Consider the following 20288-nt stretch of genomic DNA (forward strand, 5'->3'; position numbering starts at 1 on the left):
GAAATAGATGTGTACTTGTAGTCGCTTGGGCGATATCGCTTCAGTTCACTGCCAACTTTATGACCACTGTATTTAATTAAATTGACCTGGTGTGGAATTTATTTGAGTTATTGGCTTAACTACTTATAAAATTGGATATGCACTGGCACAGATTTGTCTCGGTTCAAATGTTTACCACGACACCTCACACCTTTCGTGTCTTGTCTCTTTAGCATCATTAGCCTAACAATGAGGCGAAAATGTGGAAAAGCATGCCGAGCTGGTTAGCAGACGGGTCGGCAAACGGAGTGGACGACAGCTAACGCGGAGCGAACCAGCGAGAAGAGGCGACGAAAGGGGGGGAGGACGAAGAGAGAGCCGCCTTCAAAAATGGCGTCTCCGGATGAAAATTAGTAAAGATGTATTGAAAAAAAAAAACGCGGCCTGCTTTTTTTCCCGCTGTTGCGCTCGCTTTGTTGTTTGTAATTACTCCTGTTGCTTCCTCCGTATGTGGCCGCTTTTTGTTTGAATAAAAGAAGGCTTAAACGCGGGCAGTTGGCATGTCCTGACAACGAAATAAAGCCACTTTTATTCGTATGCGTCGTTCCTGACAGTTAGCATCTGCGGCTAGCTGTTAGCATCCAGTCAGAGGAGGAGGAGGGGTGCTCAATGGCGGCGGATATTTGCATGAAAAGGACAAACATTTAAATTAGCGATTTCTCTGCTCGTTGTGTGCGCGTGTGTACCGTGGGAGCACCCGCGACCAACGTGAATGTCTCCCCTATCCTTTGCCATATTTTTACATGGCGCTAGCAGCGTAGCCTGCAAAAACTAGCCTAAAGAAAGGGGAGGAGGCACAGTAGAGAGGAGAGAGAGGGAAAAAAAAGGGGGGGACGCGTTGGAAATCAAATGTTCATCAGCGTTTCGCCCATTGGCGGCCAAATCCGCGACATCTTCATCATGAGCAGGACTGGATTCGGACTACCGTCGTGGAAATGATAAACGTGGAAGGAGGAAAATGAGGAAGACTGTCTTTTTTCGAGGTGGTTGGATTATAACCCCGTAGACCCCCCTCTTTTTGCATCCAGCTTTCTCCTCCTCCCCTCCATTTCTCTTTCAATATGCTGTTTTCCACTCCGGAGGACTTGCTTATGAAACCGGGGAAAATAGCCTGAAAGGGAGCTCGGGAAAGACTGGATTTTTCCTCCCCATCTTGCGACGTCGATTTCGCACACGGTTGTCCCCCTACATAGATGGATAGAAATTACCCGGGAACAGGGTTCGGCGATTTGGGCGCTGGAGCAGGATGGAGTTACGAGAGATCGGCCAAAGCAAGGTAATCGGCACAAGCCAGACAATGTGCATGCATGCATGCATCAGTGCCTACATAGCCAGGGCACCGTGTTGATCCGTGTAAACACATTGTCGCCATTGGCTTCACGCTCCACACACGCACTCTCGACGCCGATGCATTGTCATCCCAAAGAGTTGCATAGTAATAACATTATCAACAGCAATGGAGCGGTGTGCGTGTCGTGGGGGTGGGCGGGGTGGAGAAGGGAAAAGGTTGGGGGGGATTTGAATTGAATGCGATTGACAGACAGACGGTGGATTTTGAGGATGTTGGGAGATGGTGGATGGGAAGTGGTGGTGGCGTCTCCACAAGGTTTTCACTTTGCAGGCCTGGACATGCTCTGATAAATAAATAAATGGGTTCGAATGCTGCTGCTGCTGCAAGAAAAAAAAAATCTCCACAGCAGCCCTCTCATGACAGACATCAACAAGGATTGGAGGTGCATTTGTGGAGCCATCTTCAATGGTGCATCAAAAAGAAAAAAAGAGGGGGGTTAGTTCGATCGCCCTGGAAGTGTCCCCATTTTTTAAATTTTTTTTCTTCCAGCATTTGGCCCCAGACATGATTGGAGATGATTTGCGATGGGCTCATTTGCATAATGAAATCGTACCATTCCAACCACATCCGATTGTTTCAATAAAAATAGAAAGGTCAATGAGACATTAGGATTTGATAGTGATCATTGTTAGTTTGTTGACGACGTAGATATAATGTGGAAAAATGTTGGAATAGTTTATGAGACCTCTGTTACCTTTTACGTTAGCGTGCGAGCTAGCTTTGCACGGAAGTCAATTGAGGCCTGCTAGCATCACTTAGCTAACCGCTTCTAGCACATTTTTTCCCACCCAACTACTCGAACTCTAAACGCCATTGTGTCAATTTTTAGACGAGATGTTATGTCCAAATGATCGCAAAGTTGCTGACGTTTTCCATTTTCTATATGTCGATCTGTAGCATCCGCTTCTTAGCCACACCAACGTAATCAATGAACAGCTCGTCTCTTCTATTAATGGAGGTAGCTGTAGCCTATGTGGTGCACTAATCTGGTTTATTTTCACCCCAAAATGCCGACCTGGCACAGTCACACATAAGGCCGTGTGCGTACTTTGCGCTCATCTTTGCTGTGCACAGTGGTCCCCGCAAACCAGCGTTAACATGTTAACAAACGGACAGCCAACAACCACTGCACGTTCACCTAATGCATTCATATTAGTCACGTGTGCATTTTTCTTGAAATACACAGCCATGATCACTATTACTCTTATGATACGACTAATGTTCCTCTCAGTGCCATTGACATTGAATGATTGTCAGTGCTGCAATGGAATCAGGTGATTTAATGTGAGGATTTGAGTTTAAACACACACTTGAAGGACATGAGATTCTGGAAGGAGGCTGTCACCTTTTTAGGTACCAGCTGATGTTTATGCAAAATGTCCTCTGAAATTAATGACACTTCATCATCCTCCTACTCTTCCTCCTCCTCCTAGTCTTGTATATGGGAGTTCCAGATCATCCCACCCTGAGTCTGAGCTCCTCCACCGCCAAGCCTACGCCACCCCACACCCTCTGCAGGGCTATGCCACCAATCACCACCCAGGGAGCTCCGGCCAAGGCGGGGCTTGGGGAGCAGCTGGACGGAGTTTGGGTGAGATAAATGTCATACCTACCGTGTCCCCAACATTAGGGGCCGCAGGAATGAATTATGGTGTGGCTGACCGGCCGTGTAAGTCCTAGTCTAGACATGTGCGGGAACAATGCGCCCAAGCACAACCATAATAAATTCAGTTGGGATTCAACAGAAATAAACAAATTCAAATAGTGATGTATGTCTTCACTTGAAGACAACAGCAGTATTACATATGCAATTATATTAATTTCATGAAGTAAATATAACCGTGATTGTTGAGTTTGTCCTGAGGCAGGAAAATTATGGTATAAGAAATGTGGTTTTCTGTTACATTACAGTATGTCAATTTGTTGAACGATCCACTAAACGAACAGTGAAAATAATTCACTGCTGCTGAATCAGTTTGCAGGCTACAAGTGGGAGTAAAATCCATTACTGAGGCATTGACTTGATAAGTGTAAGTACTGTCCGCTTATAGTTAAAAATAGACAACGCAAAATGGATTGAGTCCGAGGACTATATTTATCATAAGCTACATTGTGCCAACAGTTCATTATCAAAGTAGGTGGAATTTCAACACGTAGTACTCTCGAGGAACCTTCTCTAAGTATTAACAACTTATATTTTGGTCTTTTCTTGTTCTACTCACTCTTCTCTTTGCTCTAACAAAGTTGTAAAGCATTGCCACCAATATTTACATGCCGATACAATATCTGGGAGAATTATGTGGAATTTTTCCTCTTTAAAATATTCAAATCATTATATAGGCATGTTTCATGCGTGTGTATTTCCTTCTAAAAGGTCTGTCGGGGCTGTTTGACACTGGCCTGCACCACGCCAGCCCCTCGGCCCCCGATGCCTCAGTCATGAATCTGATTTCGGCACTGGAGTCTCGGGGTCCCCAGGCTCCCCCCTCGGCCTCCTCCTTACTCTCCCAGTTCCGCACACCATCCTGGCAGACAGGTGGGGACTGTGTTCGCTTTTCCCTTATGTGCTGACATTCAAACACGACCCACTGTCAATATGACATTTAAGAAACCTCCAGTTGGTTCTATTATCATTCTGCTTGCGTTGTGTTGTATGCTGTAATTGTGTGTGTGTTTTTTAAATGTGAAGAACAAACCAAAGGTTGATCGGACATGATTCCAATTTGCATTAAGTGGATGACTAAACTAATTTCTCTCTCTCTCCCCCTTTTTTTTTTTTTTATATGTCCCCCTCCTGAACAGCAATGCACACACCTGCTCCTCCAGAATTATTCATTTCTGGAGCTCTTCCTGGCTCGGGCTCCTTCCCCTCCTCCTCTGCTCTCTCAGCCTATCAGCACCCAGCATCCTTTTCCAGCCGCTCCTTTCCTGGTGCCTCCCTTTCACTTCAGGACACACCCACGTTTAGCCCCACATCCAATGGTCTGCTCTCCCCACATGACCCCTTACTACACATCAAAGCTCCCTCCCAGTCTAGCCTGGGTTTTGACAGACTCCTGTCCTCGCAAGGGGCTGCCGCAGCCGCCTATAGGGGCAGCCAAGACCCTACGGGAGCCTCATCAGCGCAGGCGTCCTCGGCTAGGCACCTGCAGTCTCACCAGTTTAACCTGCTGTCATCACAGCTTCAGGACCAGTCCTCCCAACTATATAATGCATCAGTATTCTCCTCAGCCCAGCCCCAAGCGCAGTCCCAGTCCCAGTCCAACTCGGCTCAGGAGCGAGCTGTGCCCAGGCAGGACAGCGTTATCAAGCACTACCAGCGGCCCACACCATCGCAGCCGCAGCTCTCGTCCTCCGCTGCCCACTCCCTACAGCACTACCTCAGCTGTGGAGGGGCAGGGTACCAACAAATCGCCACCCATCACAGGCATGCTGGCCTCTCTTGCAGCCCGCTGGGTGACCAGAGCCCCTCATCCGACCACAAAGCCTCCTCTCGTACAGAGCAATATCGTCCAATCATCCAGCCTCCGTATTCTTCATCTTCCTCCTCCTCTTCTTCATCTGCTGGCAAAGGTACCAAAAGTAGCTCCAGCAGTGGCTACTCCTCTGCAAGTTCAGCATCGTCCTCAAGAACTCCTCTCACACCACCTTCTGCATCCTCCACCTCCTCATCTTCCTCTTCTTCCTCTGCCACCCCTGGGGCTCACCCTTCCAACTCGATCCCCACCTCAAGCTCCAGTGCAGCCCCCTCCAGGCAGCAACCCCCCACTCAACCAGCTCCACCTCCCCCAGCCCCTCAGCAGCAACAGCCACCTCCCACTTCCACTTCAACACCTCAATCCCTCCCCAAATCCTGCCTCTCTGGCTATGGTTCTCCTGTGCCCCCTGTAAAAACCCCCACCTCTGCTCTTACTGGCCAGACCCCACCCCAACAGCAGACACAGTCATATTCTCCAAATCAGCCCCCTACTTCTCACCTAGCTCAGACCTATGGAGGCTTCAGTTCCCCGCAAGCCCAGGATCTGAGCTCAGGAACTGGTGGAAAAGGCTATGGAAGTTTAGGGGCGCGAAGTCAATCATACCCCACTGACATATACGGAGCCGATTCCGCTTATGGATCACTTCCCTCTTCTCTGGGTGGAGCTGGAAGCCCATCTCTGGGTTATGGTGCCCCAGGCCATTCCCCAGCGCTTTTAAGATCAAGTGGTTCATCAGGTAGTGGAGCATCTGGGGGAGGAAGCAGTGGTGGTGCAGCAAGTGGAAATTCTGGGTCAGGAGGAGGTGCAGGAAATGGTATGGCAAGTGAGAGAGGTGGAGGAGGTAGTGGAGGAGGGTCTTATCATATTCCAGATTCTAGTCCCTCCCCATCTGGAAACTCTGGCATTATCCGCCCAGGGCTGCACTCCCCGGTGCCGGCATGTCCCACGCAATCTCCTGGAGGTGCCGGTTCTAATAAATACATCTCCTCTGTTCTCTCTCCTACTTTCCTAAGCTCCCCACAGGGCTACCCTGACACTAGAGGTCCTAGCTCCCAACCTCAGTCTTATCACACCACCTCCTCCAAAACAAAGGCTGAAACGTCAATGCTCGGAGTTGCTTCTCAGAGATCCCAAGAGGAAGTCGATGATGACGACGAGTTCTTGATCCAGCACTTGCTGCAGTCACAAGCGAGTCCTGCACCCCAGGCTTCTCATCATCATTCCCAGCAGCAGCCTCAACAGACAACCCAGCAAACGCAGCCCCAGTCGGGGCCACCCACTTCTGATGCTGGCAAAGGGCTTAGCTATGACATGGGAAAGTCCTCAGAAGAAAGGTACCACCCCCAGAGTGTCATACGCACCCACAGTGCCACATCCTCTTCTGGGGTAGGCAATGCAAACTCTGGAGGGTCTATCTCCGGGCTGGATGGCCAGCTGGAGATGTCATTGAAGAAACAGCAGCAGCATCAACAACAACAGCAGCAGCAACAACAACAGCAGCACCATCATCAACAACAACAACAAAGGAACGAGAGGCCTGTTGGGAGTAGTAGGAGTAGTGGAGGACGAGGCAGCGCTGAACAAGTGCACTCGCACCTTCTTCACCATGACAACTTAGGCTCAGTCGTCCATTATGGACGAGGGGACCCATACACACAACACTCCCTTCCTCCCCAACACTCCTCACATAACCAGCACGTGTCTTCACATTCGCAGATCCCACCCCACACCCAGATGGAGCTACAGAAAAAGGAGCGTGCTGAGATCCCTTATCCTCGCAAAACGCCGGAGGTCCAGCCACAGCATTCTCAGCCTCAAAGCACTGCGTCCCTCATGGACTCCCCCACAGATCAGTCCCACCAGTCACCACACCTCCTGCAGTCCGTGTTGTCCCATACGACTCGCAACAAACTGGAGCCTCACACGCAGCACCACAAGCTGGACACGCACCAACAACATCAACAGCAACACCACAAAATGGACACGCATCGGCAACACCAACAACACCATAAAATGGACTCCCACCAATCACATCAGCAACACCCGAAAATGGACTCCCACCCGCAGCATCAGCAGCACCACAAGCTGGACTCGCATCAGCAGCAGCACCACAAGATCGACTCTCACCCCCAACAGCAGCAGCACTCCATTGCTCAACAGCAAGCTGTGATGGAGAGTGCTAGCGGACGACTCGGCTCGACTAAACATCCGGCTCAAGCTCAGTCGCAAACAACCCAGCTCCAGCTCCAACTCCAGTCGCAGGCTTTAGAGGTGGCAGCGGCTCATTACAACCATGGACCCTCGTCACATCAACACGAACAAGGCCAAGTCAAACAAAGCTCAGTGGTTTCGTCCTTGGACATGCTGGAGCGCTCCCTTTCCCAGACCTCCAGCGCGGACGTCGCGATTGCAGAGGACAGACGGAGCGGAGGAAGCGGCGAGCGCCACAGACAGCAACAGGAGCAGCAACAGAGGCAGCACCCATCTCACCATCACACGCAGCCACACTCGGCCCCCGAGCTCCACTCTTTCCTCTCTGAGCCGGAAATTGCCATGCCCACTCCCTCCCACATGCACCACCTTTCACAGCACCACCCTCAGCAGCAACAGCAGCACCCCAGCGCTCAGCACCAGCAAGCTCATTCTCACCACCCTCACGCCCAGCCGCAGACCACACACCCTCACCATATACCCCCTCCGTCTGCCCCGGCCCATCCCCAACCTCAGCCGGATCCGCAGCAGCCATTGCCGTCCCAGCTCACCCCCCAGCAGGGTCAGTTAGACCAACAGCGCTCAGAGCAGCACCAGTTTGACACGGTCAGCCCAGTGGAGAAACCAGACCAAACCCAACAAAGCAATCGCTTCGTTCCTCTAACATCCATCTGCTTTCCTGACTCCCTTCTCCAGGATGAGGACCGCTCCTTTTTTCCAGGCATGGAAGATATGTTTTGCACAGAGGACTATAAGTCAAGTTGTGCTGGTGGTGCGGGACCAGGGCAGGAGGAGATGAATGAAAGCCACACTGGGCAAGAAGGTATGGGCTCCATGAAAACGGGACAGAGTGGCGGTGGACCAGGGGGAGGTAGCGGATCTGGCTATGACATGCTGGGTCATCATGGAGATCAGAGTTATGAGCCATACTGTCATAGCTTAGAAGAGCCCAGTAACAACACAATGACTCTCGATCTTGACTCCCTTAAAACTCACGAGCTGCCCTCCACTGTTAACACCGAACAGCTCGGTTTAATTCAGTCCCAGGGCCCAGCTATGGGTATGGGGCCGAATAATGCTGGACCTAACAACACCGCTACAAAGCTGTCCTCCGGGCCTGGAGGAACAAGTGCAGGAGCAGCTTCTGGAGGCCTCCAATCACCAATTTTCTGCTCATCTCGTCCCAAGAAGCTCCTCAAGTCTAGTTCTTTCCACCTCTTAAAGGAGCGCAGAGATCCCAACACACTGCCTAAGAAAAGCTATGCTCAAGAGTACGAGTTTGAAGACGATGAGGATAAAGCTGACCAGCCTGCCGACATCAGGTTGAACAGCCGTAGGCTTCCAGATCTTCTGCCAGATTTGGTGTCCAGCTGCAGGAAGGGAGGAGGAGGCAGTGGTTCTCTGAGCCCTATGATGGGTGACATTGACTTCTACCACGCCTCTGGCTACCCAGCAATGGGTGCGCACTCTCTTTTGCCTCAGGATGGCCCCAAGAAGAGAGGCCGGAAGCCTACTAGGCCCAAGAGAGAGGGCCCCCCGCGACCCAGAGGCAGGCCTCGCATTCGCCCAATGCCCGAGCCCTACACACCGCGAGGAATGATGAGTGAGATGGGCGGAACAGTTGGCGGTAGCGGAGGGGGATTCGGTGTGGAGGGGCGAGGCAGGGGCCGAGGCCGCGGGAGCAGAGGAAGAGGAGGTCGGAGAGAGGATATGTACATGGAAATGAGCGGGAAGGAGCAGGAGCAGATGCATCACCATCACCACCATCAGCAGCAGCTCCATCATCAGTCGCAACAGCATGAACCGATTCCACCATTGAAGGTGAGTAGCTCTACATATTCAAATCAATTTTTAGAACTTCAAAGAAGTCATTGGATGAGTATTCTTGTTTAGTTGGCGTGCCATATTTACAGTAGGAATTCACCAAAAAGAAAGTAGACATTTCACATTTGTGCAGTCTCAAGTTACAGCTTGCAGGCTCCATTTTGAGAACCACGGCTTTAAAAGGCTTAAGCTGTTTAAGTTAATTCAGTTCCATTGGTGACCTTTGCCAATCTAAAAGAAAAGATGATCATTCAAGACTTCATTGCTCTGTCTAATATATGCCCAAATGACTCATCATATTTGTTCTATTTTTTATTTTATTTTATTTTTTTTAATAGATCAAGTTGCCAATTCCCATGTCCTCCTCTGATGCCTTGCTGAGGACCGACTCTCTGTCTGGCACAGACCCTGCTTTGTCTGATGGCTCAGTAGGCTCAGCCCCTTCACTCGGTCTCAGTCCTGGTCCTTGCAGCACTGAAAGCACCAGGGCGCAGGATAAAAACAAGCAGAAAAGCCAGATGATGAATGAAGGAATAGATGGGGATGGTCTGGAGGAAAGGGTAAGAGCTCCTTGTCAATAATCTTAAATGTAAACACATTTGTGTTGCACTTGTTTATGCTACGAATTGTTTTTAAGTAATTTAGGATGAGTACATCTCTAATTTACTGTTCTAGGATGATGAGAAGGATCCTGAGTCCAAGGCCGGCTTGGTTGCTTCTTTCTTGGACTTCCTTAAGACAGGGAAGAGACCCCCAGGTTTGGATATTTCCCCCGGAATGGAAGCTGACAATGGTGAAACCTCCCCGTGTAAATCAGGGTTGCACCCGCTATCCCCAGCGCCTCCTCCTCCCCCACCCCCACCTCCATTTGGAGATGGCGAAGGTAATGGCGGTCTCGCCCTGAGCAGCTGCCCGAGTCCTAAGCGCTTGGAGGACGAGCTGAAGAGAAACCTGGAGACTCTGCCCTCGTTCTCCTCAGATGAGGAGGACTCGGTTGGAAAGAACCAAGACCTCCAGAAGAGCATCTCCTCCGCCATTTCCGCCCTGTACGACACTCCTCAGCTGACTGCGAACATCCATCACTCGTTACCTCCTCCGCCTCCTCAGCCGCAGCCTTCTCACTCCCCTCTGACACCGCCGTTGCAGCCCCCAACCCTTAGCCCTCAAACTGACATTCACACGCCCCACGCACCTCAGCCCAATGAGCCCTGCATCCTCCAGCAAGAGGACGAAAACATGGAGGAGGACAAAGATGAGGAGAATGACGAGGAGAGGAGCACCAGAGGGGATGAGGAGAGCGATATGATGGAGGAGAGTGAACCGCAGCTGGAGACACTCGGTGCCCCTAAGCTTGAAGGTAAGGCTACACACACTCATACGCAAACATGTTTTTCTAACATTCTTGCCATACGTTTTACTTAAATGTAGCTTGTAACGCGGCATTTTTGTTCTAAAATAAAACAATGGCACGACAACTATTGTCACACCCGCGCTTACTTATCCTTGCGCTGGACCGTTTCTTAAAAAAAAATGCAAAGACAATGACACTGTGCGGTATGTGTGGGGGCGGAGGAGGGCTGACGTTCCTCTGCTGCGGTTTTGTGACGGGATCGCGGTTGGCTCGCTGAGCCAAATAGCACGGAGCTGGAGACGGGAATCAGTTTTTGCTCGCCCCGAACCGTCGCTGCCTGAGCTGAGTTTATTTTGCAGAATTTGTGTTGTCATCCATGTTTACTATCTCCACGGGCTGACATGGCTTCCAGTGCTACGTGTGTTGTAGTAGCGGAGCATTTTTTTCAAGTATGATATTGAGTACTAACTACAGTATCGGTACCGATAGGTACACCGTGAGATGTTATTATTAAAACAAAAAACAAAAAAAACACTGGTAAAAGTAAAAATGCGCTTGTACTGAGATAGGGATTTCAATTATTACACTCCACAATTACAAAATCAGCATAATCGTAAAAAAAAAAAAAAAAAGATTAATACCGATTTTTGAGTTGTTTAAATTTTATAAATTTTCACTTTTTTAAGTTTTAAAATAACAAATTGAATAAATTTTGTTTCATCCAAAAGGAACTTGGTTAATAGTGTTTCAAATAATTTTATTTGTCTAAATATTTTTTTATTAGTTTTTTTTTTTTTAAATATTTGTTTTGTTCCAAAAAATAAACAACCGTCCTACTCGCACAGTGCACATGCCGCACTGCAACTTCAATTTTTTTTGCCAACATAAATAAATAAATATATATTATTATAAATTCTGTTTAGTCAAAAAAAAAAACTTACATAATTATAGTGTTTCTATTTTTTTAATTGGTCTTAATATTTTTAAATACTTACATTTTCTTGTTTTGTACCAAAAAATAAATTATCGTAATAAAAATTTCAATTATTGCCAAAATAATCGTGATTATTATTATTTTTTTCCATAATCAAGCAGCCCTATAATAATAAGAAAAAAAATTATGTTACCTGTTATTGTTTAAAGGCTAGCCAGCATTGGCAGGACTTTCCAAACAATGTCTTCTTGTCATGACGTGCTAACAGCATCAAGCAATTCTCTTGAATCAGGCCATGGATGGGGAATTTATCGTTTCCCAATCTGTTGCCGTCATCTCGAATGGCTCACATTCTTCCATGTAGCTGCAGACTCTGTATGGAAAAAAGTGATATTCAATTGATATACCTTTTACATAATTATGAGTCCATTATTTGTATTGAAATGAGAATTTGCTAAAATTAGCATTTTAAGCACCAGCAGATGCCATCTCGTATTTACCACAAGGGTTTTGCATACATTTACATCCCGAGTTGGCACATCATTACATCGCCCCAGCCTGTATGTTTGTTAAACACACTGTATTGTTATGTTCTTCATTTCAAAGCAATACGGTGCTTGTCGAGTTTTTCATTGCTCTATCAAATGGATCTCAGCCTTGATCTCTTTCCTTACAGTGTCCCTCCCGGAGATTGCTCCTCCTCCTGCAGCAGCTACTCCCCATCCTCCCTCTGTGCCTCCCTCTCCTGCCTCCTCCTCATCCTCATCGCCGCCTCCTTCCCCTCTTCCTCCTCTCTCTCTGCCCTCGCCTCCTCCTCCCCCAGAGGAACAACGAGAAAACTCGAAGCCTTCGAGTCCCATTGCCTCCAAATCTCAGACACCACCGCCTCCCTTGACTGCAACTCTCGCTCCACCTCCCACTTCTCCTCCTCCTTCTTCTTCTCCTCCTCCCAGCTCTTTAACCCCACCTCCTCCTGCTCAAGCTTCCCCTCAAAAGGAGTCTCCGACACCCTCCCCCGAGTCGGCCGCCTCTCCTGAAGAAGAGCGGCCGCCTCCAAAGAACACCACCTTGCACCTGGCGCAGAAGCAGGAGGATGCGGCCATAGTGGGGGAGAGTGAGGAGGACGACAGCGAGAGCGGCGGGGAGGGCATCTTCAGAGAGAGGGATGAATTTGTGGTGCGGGTGGAGGACATCGGAACACTCAAGGTACATGTGCGTGTAAAGACACTAGAGATACACCGATGCCGATTATTAGTCGTCAAGAAGGCCGATAACCGATATTTGGAGCCGATATTCATTTTCAGTAAAAAGGGGGTAGAATATTGGCATCAATTTTTTTTTAATTATAAATGCCAATCTAGACTTTGTAATTAATGTTTTAAAGCATGTTTATCAAATACTTTTTTCAGACTTTTCAAAATGTAGATTTTTTATTATTATTTTTTTTTTAACCTTGGAAAATAGACAATCCTTTTAAATTTCTAACAAAATGTTCAAGGAGCTCCCAAGGTAATCAGTACGTCTTTAAAAAGTTACATGGAAAATTAAACAAGTAAATCCATAGCTTTCTAAAGTTTAATACAGAAAATATTTTTCCCCAAAATTTAAAAATGCCTAAAATTTTAAACTTTCACATTATTTTGTTTTAATGTCGAGCAAAAACAAGAGTCAGAAGGTCCCCAAAATTAGTGCTGTCAAAGTTAAAGCATTAACTAATTAATTAATCACAAAAAAAATTAGCGCATTTTAACCATGTATTAGCACAGATTAATCACACTATTAATTCTGGCCACAGATGATCCTTTAGCTGATAGCGGATGGTTACGTTAAATGTAGCACAGGTTGTGTTTGAGTAATAAACATAACTACTGTGCATGCATTAAAGTAAAGTTTAATAAATGTTTGCGTATGACATTCAGAATATTTGTTTATGTCAAACTATTGGGGTCATTTTTCCCATTTTAAATTCTTGAAATTATTAACTGAAAAAGAGGATGATGAGCGTGTGCAGTGGATACTATTTTTTTTTTTTGAAGACGTACTCATAACATTAAATGTGGAGAAAATTAACACATAATAGGTGCTCTTTAAATTTGGCGGAAAAAAAATGTGGATAAAAAAAGCCTTTTTATTTAAGCGAATAATTGTGATTAATCAAAATTCTAAAATGTGATTAATCTGATTAAAAATTAGCGTTTGACAGCTCTACTGAAAATTTAAATAAATAGTACCCTGAGATTAAAATGGTTTTCCATTTACCTTTTATTGGCTGTCAGATTTTTTTAATTTTTTTTTTTATTGTTTTAAAGGCTGATACCGATATTCGTCAAAATGCCCAATATTGGCCAGGCTGATTATCGGTATAAAATATACTACAGTGAACCCCTGTTTTTTTGTGGTTCACTATTCATGAATTTTCCCATTTGTTTTATTTTTATTTGTTTTTAACAAGCTAGCACTTCACATTAGCACACACAAGCTACTGTCGCTCCCAATCCCTGATTAAAAAAATAAAAAAATGGTTCGGGGGTAAAATTTCAAAACAACTACTTGTGTTGTCTTATTTAAGGTCCTATCAATATCTATTCTGAACCTTTTTTACCTTCAGACTGACTTCTAATAAATATGTTTTTCTCCAGTTGGCCTTGCAGACAGGCCGGGAGCCTCCCCCCATCTGGAGGGTGCAGAAAGCCTTGCTGCAGAAGTTCAGCCCAGAGATCAAAGATGGACAGAGACAGTTCTGCGCCACAAGCAACGTGAGTTCACCTCAGGAAGCGGTATCTTGCACTTTGGGGTGGGACTGATGCAAAATGTACATCTTGCACAGTATCTTGGCTACTTCGGAGATGCCAAAAGACGTTACCAGCGCATCTATGTCAAGTTCCTGGAGAACGTCAACAAGAAGGACTACGTCAGGGTCTGCTCTCGGAGACCGTGGCGCAGGGCCACGCCTGCCCTCAGGTACACAGATTTGTCATCGTGACAATTCAACCGATTTGACTTTCTTCAGCTCACTTTGCAATAGCAAATACCAGAAGGGAGTAGATGAGGACTTGATTTGGACTTGAGAGGTAAAGACTCCGGACTTGACCTGATCTATTGATGAAGGCGACAAAAAGTAGTTCAGTTTAGTTAGGGCTGTGCAATTAATCGAAATTCAATTACACGTTCAATTATTACACTCCACAATTACAAAATAAGCATAATCATAAAAAATGAGTAATAATACTACTTTTTGAGTTGTTTCAATTTACACAGTTGTACGTTTTTTAAATTTTAAAATAACTAATTTAATAAATTTTGTTTCATCCAAAATGAACTGACATAATTATACTGTTTCAGAGAATTTTATTTGTCTTAATATTTCTCTTTTTTTTTTTTTTTTTTTTACATTTAAACATTTTGTTGTTTTCAAGTGTTGTGGGGTAAATAAATAAACATTATAAATATATATTATTATATATTCTGTTTGGTCCAACAGGAACTAACATAATTATAGTGTTTCTAATTTTTGAATTGGTCTTAATGTTTTTTTTTAAATGTGTAAACATTTTTCTTGTTTTGTACCAAAAAATAAACGATCGTCCTACTGCACAGTGCACAAGCTGCACTCCAACTTCAAACTTTTGCCAACATAAATAACTAAATAAATAAATATTATTAGAAATATATATTCTTATAAATTCTTTGGGCCAAAATTAACTTACTTACTAATTATAGAGTTTATATATTTTTTTTTATTTGGTCTTAATATTTTTAAATGCTTAAGAATTTTCTTGTTTTGTACCAAAAAATAAATAATCGTTCAAAATAATCATGTTTATTACTTCTTCCATAATCGAGCAGCCCTACTTTTATTTTGGCAATGGAAATGAAAAGAAAAACAAAACAAAAAAACTTTTGATGTGGAACTTGTGATCTTTGCTTACAATTTAATCAGAAGGTTTGTAGAATAGAGATGGCTAATTATTGGGTGTTTTAACACAATGAATCGATGTGTCATAGGCGCCAGTCCTTCCCCAGAATGTCTTCCCCCCCTACAAACCAAGCTCAACCAAAAGAGGAGAGATTGACTCCGTCCAGCCAGCGTGAGAAGGAGCAGAAGGAGAAATCGAGAACGACTCCGCCAGCGGCAAAAGAACAACGAGAGAAAAAGGAATCCTCAGCTGCGGTGGCCAAGGCCAAAGAGAAAGAGCCCGAGGCGGACAAAGACAAGCGAGTGCAACCGTCTCAGGACAAAGCGGAGAAACGCGCCGCCGAACGCGGGAGGGGCAAGGACGAGAGGAAAGCAGCGGAGAGGAAGGAGAAACCCGAGCGCCCGCCTAAGTCCAAACCAGCCAAGGTCAAGGCAGAGCCGCCCCCCAAGAAGAGAAAGAAGTGGCTGAAGGAAGCTCCATCCTCGTCTGACTCGGACTCATCGGATGATGCTACTAGTGAGAATGAAAGTAAGCTCTTTACTGGTTTATCGACGTCGTCGTACTTTATGTACATTTTGCTGAAAAATTACCTTCCGTCTCCTGCACTTAGTGCCCGTGAAAGGCGGCGTGAACAACCGAGCAATGAGGGAAATGTTCCGCAGCTACGTGGAAATGCTCGTCAGCACGGCTCTGGACCCCGACATGATCCAAGCCTTGGAGGACACGGACGGTAAGAATGCTGCTCGCTGCCTCCATAGACAAATACAGTATAGAATTGATTCAAATTATTGCTAAGGCACATATTAGGAATAGACCGACTATCGGTTGGGCCGATTATTGGTGTCGATATTTGCATCGGCCTTTTTATAAATTCGAAAGGCCGATAAAGCTGGTATCTCACTGAGCGGTGAATGCTTCCAAAAGTAGTGAATTTAGGTGTTGCATGAATCCCTCAAATGAATCGAAAATTGTTGTGTATCGTGAATCGAATCGAATCGAATCGATCCTGGAAATCTGAATCGATACCCAGCCCTAACACTGGGAACTCCCTACACTAATTAAAAAAAAAAAAAAAAATGAAAACAAAGACATGTTGAAATTTTGGAACTTTGGGAACTATTGTTTATTTTTGGTATAATTTTTTTAAACAAAGCTGTCAATATATTTTAAATTAAAAGAAACAGTATTAAAAAAAATGACGCTAATATTTTCTCTTTCTCGCTGCAAATGAATATTGGTTTGAAATATCGGTTATCGTTCCCCTTGACTACTAATAACTGGTATCGGCCTTGAAAAACCCATATCGGTCTATCACTAACAAAATACAGATTGCATCTAACCATAAGTGTGTTGGCAGTAATTGAAACATGCTGTATATATGGTACATAAATGTGTCTATATTTACAGATAAATTGTGCTAACAAGCCAACGGCAATGACAATACAGTGCTGCATAATCTCCTCGGCAGAAGAGCCGTTATATTTATTGACGTGTGAGACCGAAATAGAATCTGTTGAAAGAATGAGGAGCGATAGACGAGCCGCCGGGGGTCGGCCCCATGTTATTAAAGCGAGTGGCAGCTTGGCGTACGATGACTAATGACACCTCTACCTTGACTGGCCGCCAGATGAGCTTTACCTCCCCCCCATGAGGAAGATCGACAGCATCCTCAGCGAGCAGAAGCGGCGGTTGTTGAGGAGAGTCAGCATGAGCTCGCAGCATCAGGTAATCTGCGCCGAACTGTCCTTCAGGTGTCTTGTAACGTTGATGTACTTTGACGCCGTTGCCGCCAAATGGGCGTTAATCAAATCTGTCTGTCAACTATGCATGAAATGGACACACTCCGCAACTTGCAAACAAGTGGTGCTTCTGATAAACATTTGAAAAGCTGTCAATGTTCACTCCTGGCTGTTTTACTAGATTTTGACTGATTTTGCAAGATCCACAGAATATTCTGTTCTATTGCTATACAAACATGGAACCTACCAAAAGAAACATTAGAGTCTTTTCTTTCATTGGGGAGAAAAAGTATATTTGTATCTGTTTCCGTTTAACAACAATTAGCATTAGAATATATGTAAGTTTCATCATTATTCACAAACTTGTTGAAAACAGTGGCAAAAAGAGCTTGTTGCAACATGGCCCTGGCTGATCCCTTATACTCTGCTGCCACCTGCTGGCCGTTTTTTATAGTAACTACCATTGCTTTAAGCGACCTCTTCATGTCAGAAGCTGTATCAAAGCCTTCTGCATGCTCTAGCATAAAAAAACCCAAAACAAATATGTTTTGGGAGTGAAGGACAAAGTATTAAAAAAACAATTTATACATTTTGGGGTTTGATTGAGTTAAAGTATGGGAATGCATGTACCCATACATCCGTGCAATTAAAACATCTCTCCAGTGTGCTGCAACTGCTAATTTTTGGTGCACCCTCTTCCTCAGGAGGTTGTGCATGCGTACCCCCAGATCATCGTGGACCCCTTGGACTCGGGTGTGGTGAGGGTGCGGCTCAGCGGCGACGCTTACAACCGCAAGACCCTCAACAGAGTCAAGAAAACCCTGCCTAAACCACAGGTGTGTCACTGCTAATATTTCAAGTTAGTGTACCTTAACATTTATTTATTACTATTATTATCCCCCCCCCCCCCCCCCCCCCCCCCCCACCTTGGACATCTGCTTTTTTTTTCTTTCTTTTTTTTTGGCATTACATTTGACGCATTACTGTATTCAGTGAAGAATTAAGGAAACCTCTTGTTTTTACAGCTGCTTTTCCAAACTCACTATTATTGCTAATTCTTACGAGTACATAATACAGTATTCCGGCCAACTCTCTCTCATTGCAATGAATGTCAATTTAGCTCATTTGTCAAAAGACGAAAAACATTCTCATATTTTAGTAAAATTCCCAAATTGATTTTTTTTTTCCTTATATTTAGCTCCGCCTTCCACATTTTCAACGGGTTTCAAATAATTCCAACTTGAAGTTCAATTCGCTCCCAGCCATTTTCACAGAAGCAATCCTGTTCGCTCTCGGCTGTTTTACTGGATTTTGACTGATTTTAGAAGGCCCACAGAATATCGTGTTCTGTTGCTATAAAAACATGGAACCTATCAAAACAAAGATTAAAGTCTCTTCTTTCATCAGGGAAAAAAGTATATTTCTGTTTCTGTTTTGCAGCAATTAGCATTAGAATATAGCTAAGTTTAATCAATTTTCACAAATCTATTTACTATTGTGAGTAATTGAGCTTTTTTTTCCAACATGGCCCTGGTTGATCTCCTTTGCTCTGCTCCCACCTGCTGGCCATTTGTGCAATAACTACCATTTCTGCAACCGTTCTTTGCGGTTGAGAGCCTTCTGTATGCTCTAGCATAAAAAAAAAACAAAAAAACAAAAAAACAACAACATATAAATATGTCTTTGTGACACTTAAAACATTTAAAAACAAAAAAAACAAAAAACGTATTTATACGTTTTTGGGAGCAAATGAGTTCATTATTAAGAAATATATAAATATAATATAATATTTTTATATAATATAAATAAAACTGTTACAATTATCCATCTTAATCTGATTCACGCTTCCTTTTCCTCAGGACCTTAAACTGTCATCTGACTCATATCGAATCTACAGTCTGTACCACTCCCTGCATCACTATAAATACCACACCTTCTTACAGTGCAAGAAAGAGGTAAGCTCAGACATGTCACCTTGCAGAGCTAACCTGCTCGCATACCTGAGTCTCAGGGTCTGTTTCTGTCTCCCCGCTTTTCAGACCCACACGATCGAGCAGGCGGCCGAGGACCCTGGCCAGGAGGAAGTTGTGCAGCAGTGCATGGCCAACCAGGGCTGGCTGGACACACTCTTCGGCTCCTTCATCGAGCTGCTCACGCTCAGCACCAAAGCCTGAGAGGGATGAGATTAATTAAAGTCGGAGGATATAAAAATTTAATTAAAAAAGAAAAAGAAAAAGAAGGAAAAAATAATGAACGTGATGGATCCCGCTGTACAGACCCCCTTCCTTCCAACTCATCAATTTTCTTCAAATCTCAAAGATCTGAGGATGTATTTTCAAGGCCCTTGATGAACTCGAGGGGAGTCAGGACAATGACCTTTTTTTTTTTCTTTTTTTTTCTTCTTCTTCTTCTTCTTCTTCTTGAACAATGACTAAAGAAATGTGTTTCATTGTGAGGAGTGGGGACCCCACCGGATTAGGGGTCACTTGCGGGTCAAGAGGAATTTGACCACCCGTGTAAGGTTGGAAAATGAGGAGCAATGCCAAGTCCACAGAGGAGCCACTAACATCTCGTTAACTGTGCGTCATTAAGACTATAGCTTGAAGAGAAACTATACTGCTTAGTTTTTACATAAATTATTTTTTTGAAAAGACTAACATCAGCTGTTGGCTTTGGGAAAGACTGAAAGAGGGCGAGAATGCTTTTTAAACTGCGTGTGGAGTGTGCCGTGAGCAGCGTCAACATGGACTCGAACCATTAGATGTGTTAATAAATGCTCTCTCTCATCCTGTGCTACGTGAAGGGCAGCACGACTCAGCCGTGTGATAATATATAAACACATTTTTATTATTTATATGAGGAGGTTTTTAACTTAACAAGCGCTGGACTGCTGCCCTAACATTTTAAATACTTTTTATTGTCCACACGTTCAGTATACAATCGTGACCCACATATCCAAGCTGTCTTCCCCGCTACACTTATGAACAGACATTAAGACCGACATAATGTATCAAATACAGTGGGTGTAAAATAATAATAATTTAAAAAAAAATAGAAAAAGAGTGGGGGAGTGTATTTGAAATTTTGCATTGTTGTGTTTCAGTTCAATCATCACTCATGCAGATGCAAAGAAAAAGAAGTAAACTGTCCATTTCCTGTGTGGGAAGAAGGAGTATAAATAAGTAATATTTAAAGAGGAAATAGTCATGTCATTTTTATCATTTTGATGTATGTGCATACTTATTTTGAAAACAATCTAATTTTCCATTAAAAAAAAAGGAAAAAAAGGCGTGTAAATATTGTACAGTTCTTGATGATATTCTTTGTCATTCTGTACATTAACTCTCCTGTATTTGAGAAACAAATAAAACCTGCAAAGATCAAACTGTGTGTTTTGCGTCTTTGTTATCCTCTTATGTAAACTTTAATCATAATTTTATGAT

At 44.5% G+C, this 20288-nt stretch overlaps 2 protein-coding genes across 4 annotated transcripts in view; one reads left to right on the plus strand and one right to left on the minus strand.

The window, feature by feature from the left end:
- brsk1a (BR serine/threonine kinase 1a) overlaps positions 1-20288 on the minus strand; it is a 36627-nt gene that overhangs the window by 15722 nt on the left and 617 nt on the right. For all 3 annotated transcript variants that reach the window (XM_077502046.1, XM_077502045.1, XM_077502043.1), the window contains exons 2-3: positions 18846-19015; positions 11383-11562 (exon numbers count right to left, since the gene is read on the minus strand). The gene's annotated coding sequence lies outside the window, so the exon portion shown is untranslated. The remainder of the gene's footprint in view (positions 1-11382; positions 11563-18845; positions 19016-20288) is intronic.
- prr12a (proline rich 12a) lies at positions 221-20230 on the plus strand. Its single transcript, XM_077502040.1, has 15 exons — positions 221-1315; positions 2824-2981; positions 3765-3926; positions 4193-8901; positions 9243-9464; positions 9580-10261; positions 11866-12395; positions 13829-13945; positions 14017-14150; positions 15195-15634; positions 15717-15836; positions 16734-16831; positions 17550-17681; positions 18705-18800; positions 18885-20230. Exons 1-15 carry the CDS (start codon positions 1233-1235, stop codon positions 19017-19019), a joined length of 7818 nt encoding a protein of 2605 aa, XP_077358166.1. The 5' UTR covers positions 221-1232; the 3' UTR covers positions 19020-20230.

The sequence above is a fragment of the Festucalex cinctus genome, chromosome 17 (assembly GCF_051991245.1).
Source record: "Festucalex cinctus isolate MCC-2025b chromosome 17, RoL_Fcin_1.0, whole genome shotgun sequence".
Classification (NCBI taxonomy): Eukaryota; Metazoa; Chordata; class Actinopteri; order Syngnathiformes; family Syngnathidae; genus Festucalex; species Festucalex cinctus.

Excerpts from the sequence above, each read along its gene's own strand:
- prr12a (XM_077502040.1), top strand. The coding sequence starts at position 1,233 with ATGGATAGAAATTACCCGGGAACAGGGTTCGGCGATTTGGGCGCTGGA. Across the intron at positions 8,902-9,242 it reads AACCGATTCCACCATTGAAG|ATCAAGTTGCCAATTCCCAT; the intron begins GTGAGTAGCTCT and ends TTTTTTTAATAG. Across the intron at positions 17,682-18,704 it reads AAACCCTGCCTAAACCACAG|GACCTTAAACTGTCATCTGA; the intron begins GTGTGTCACTGC and ends CCTTTTCCTCAG.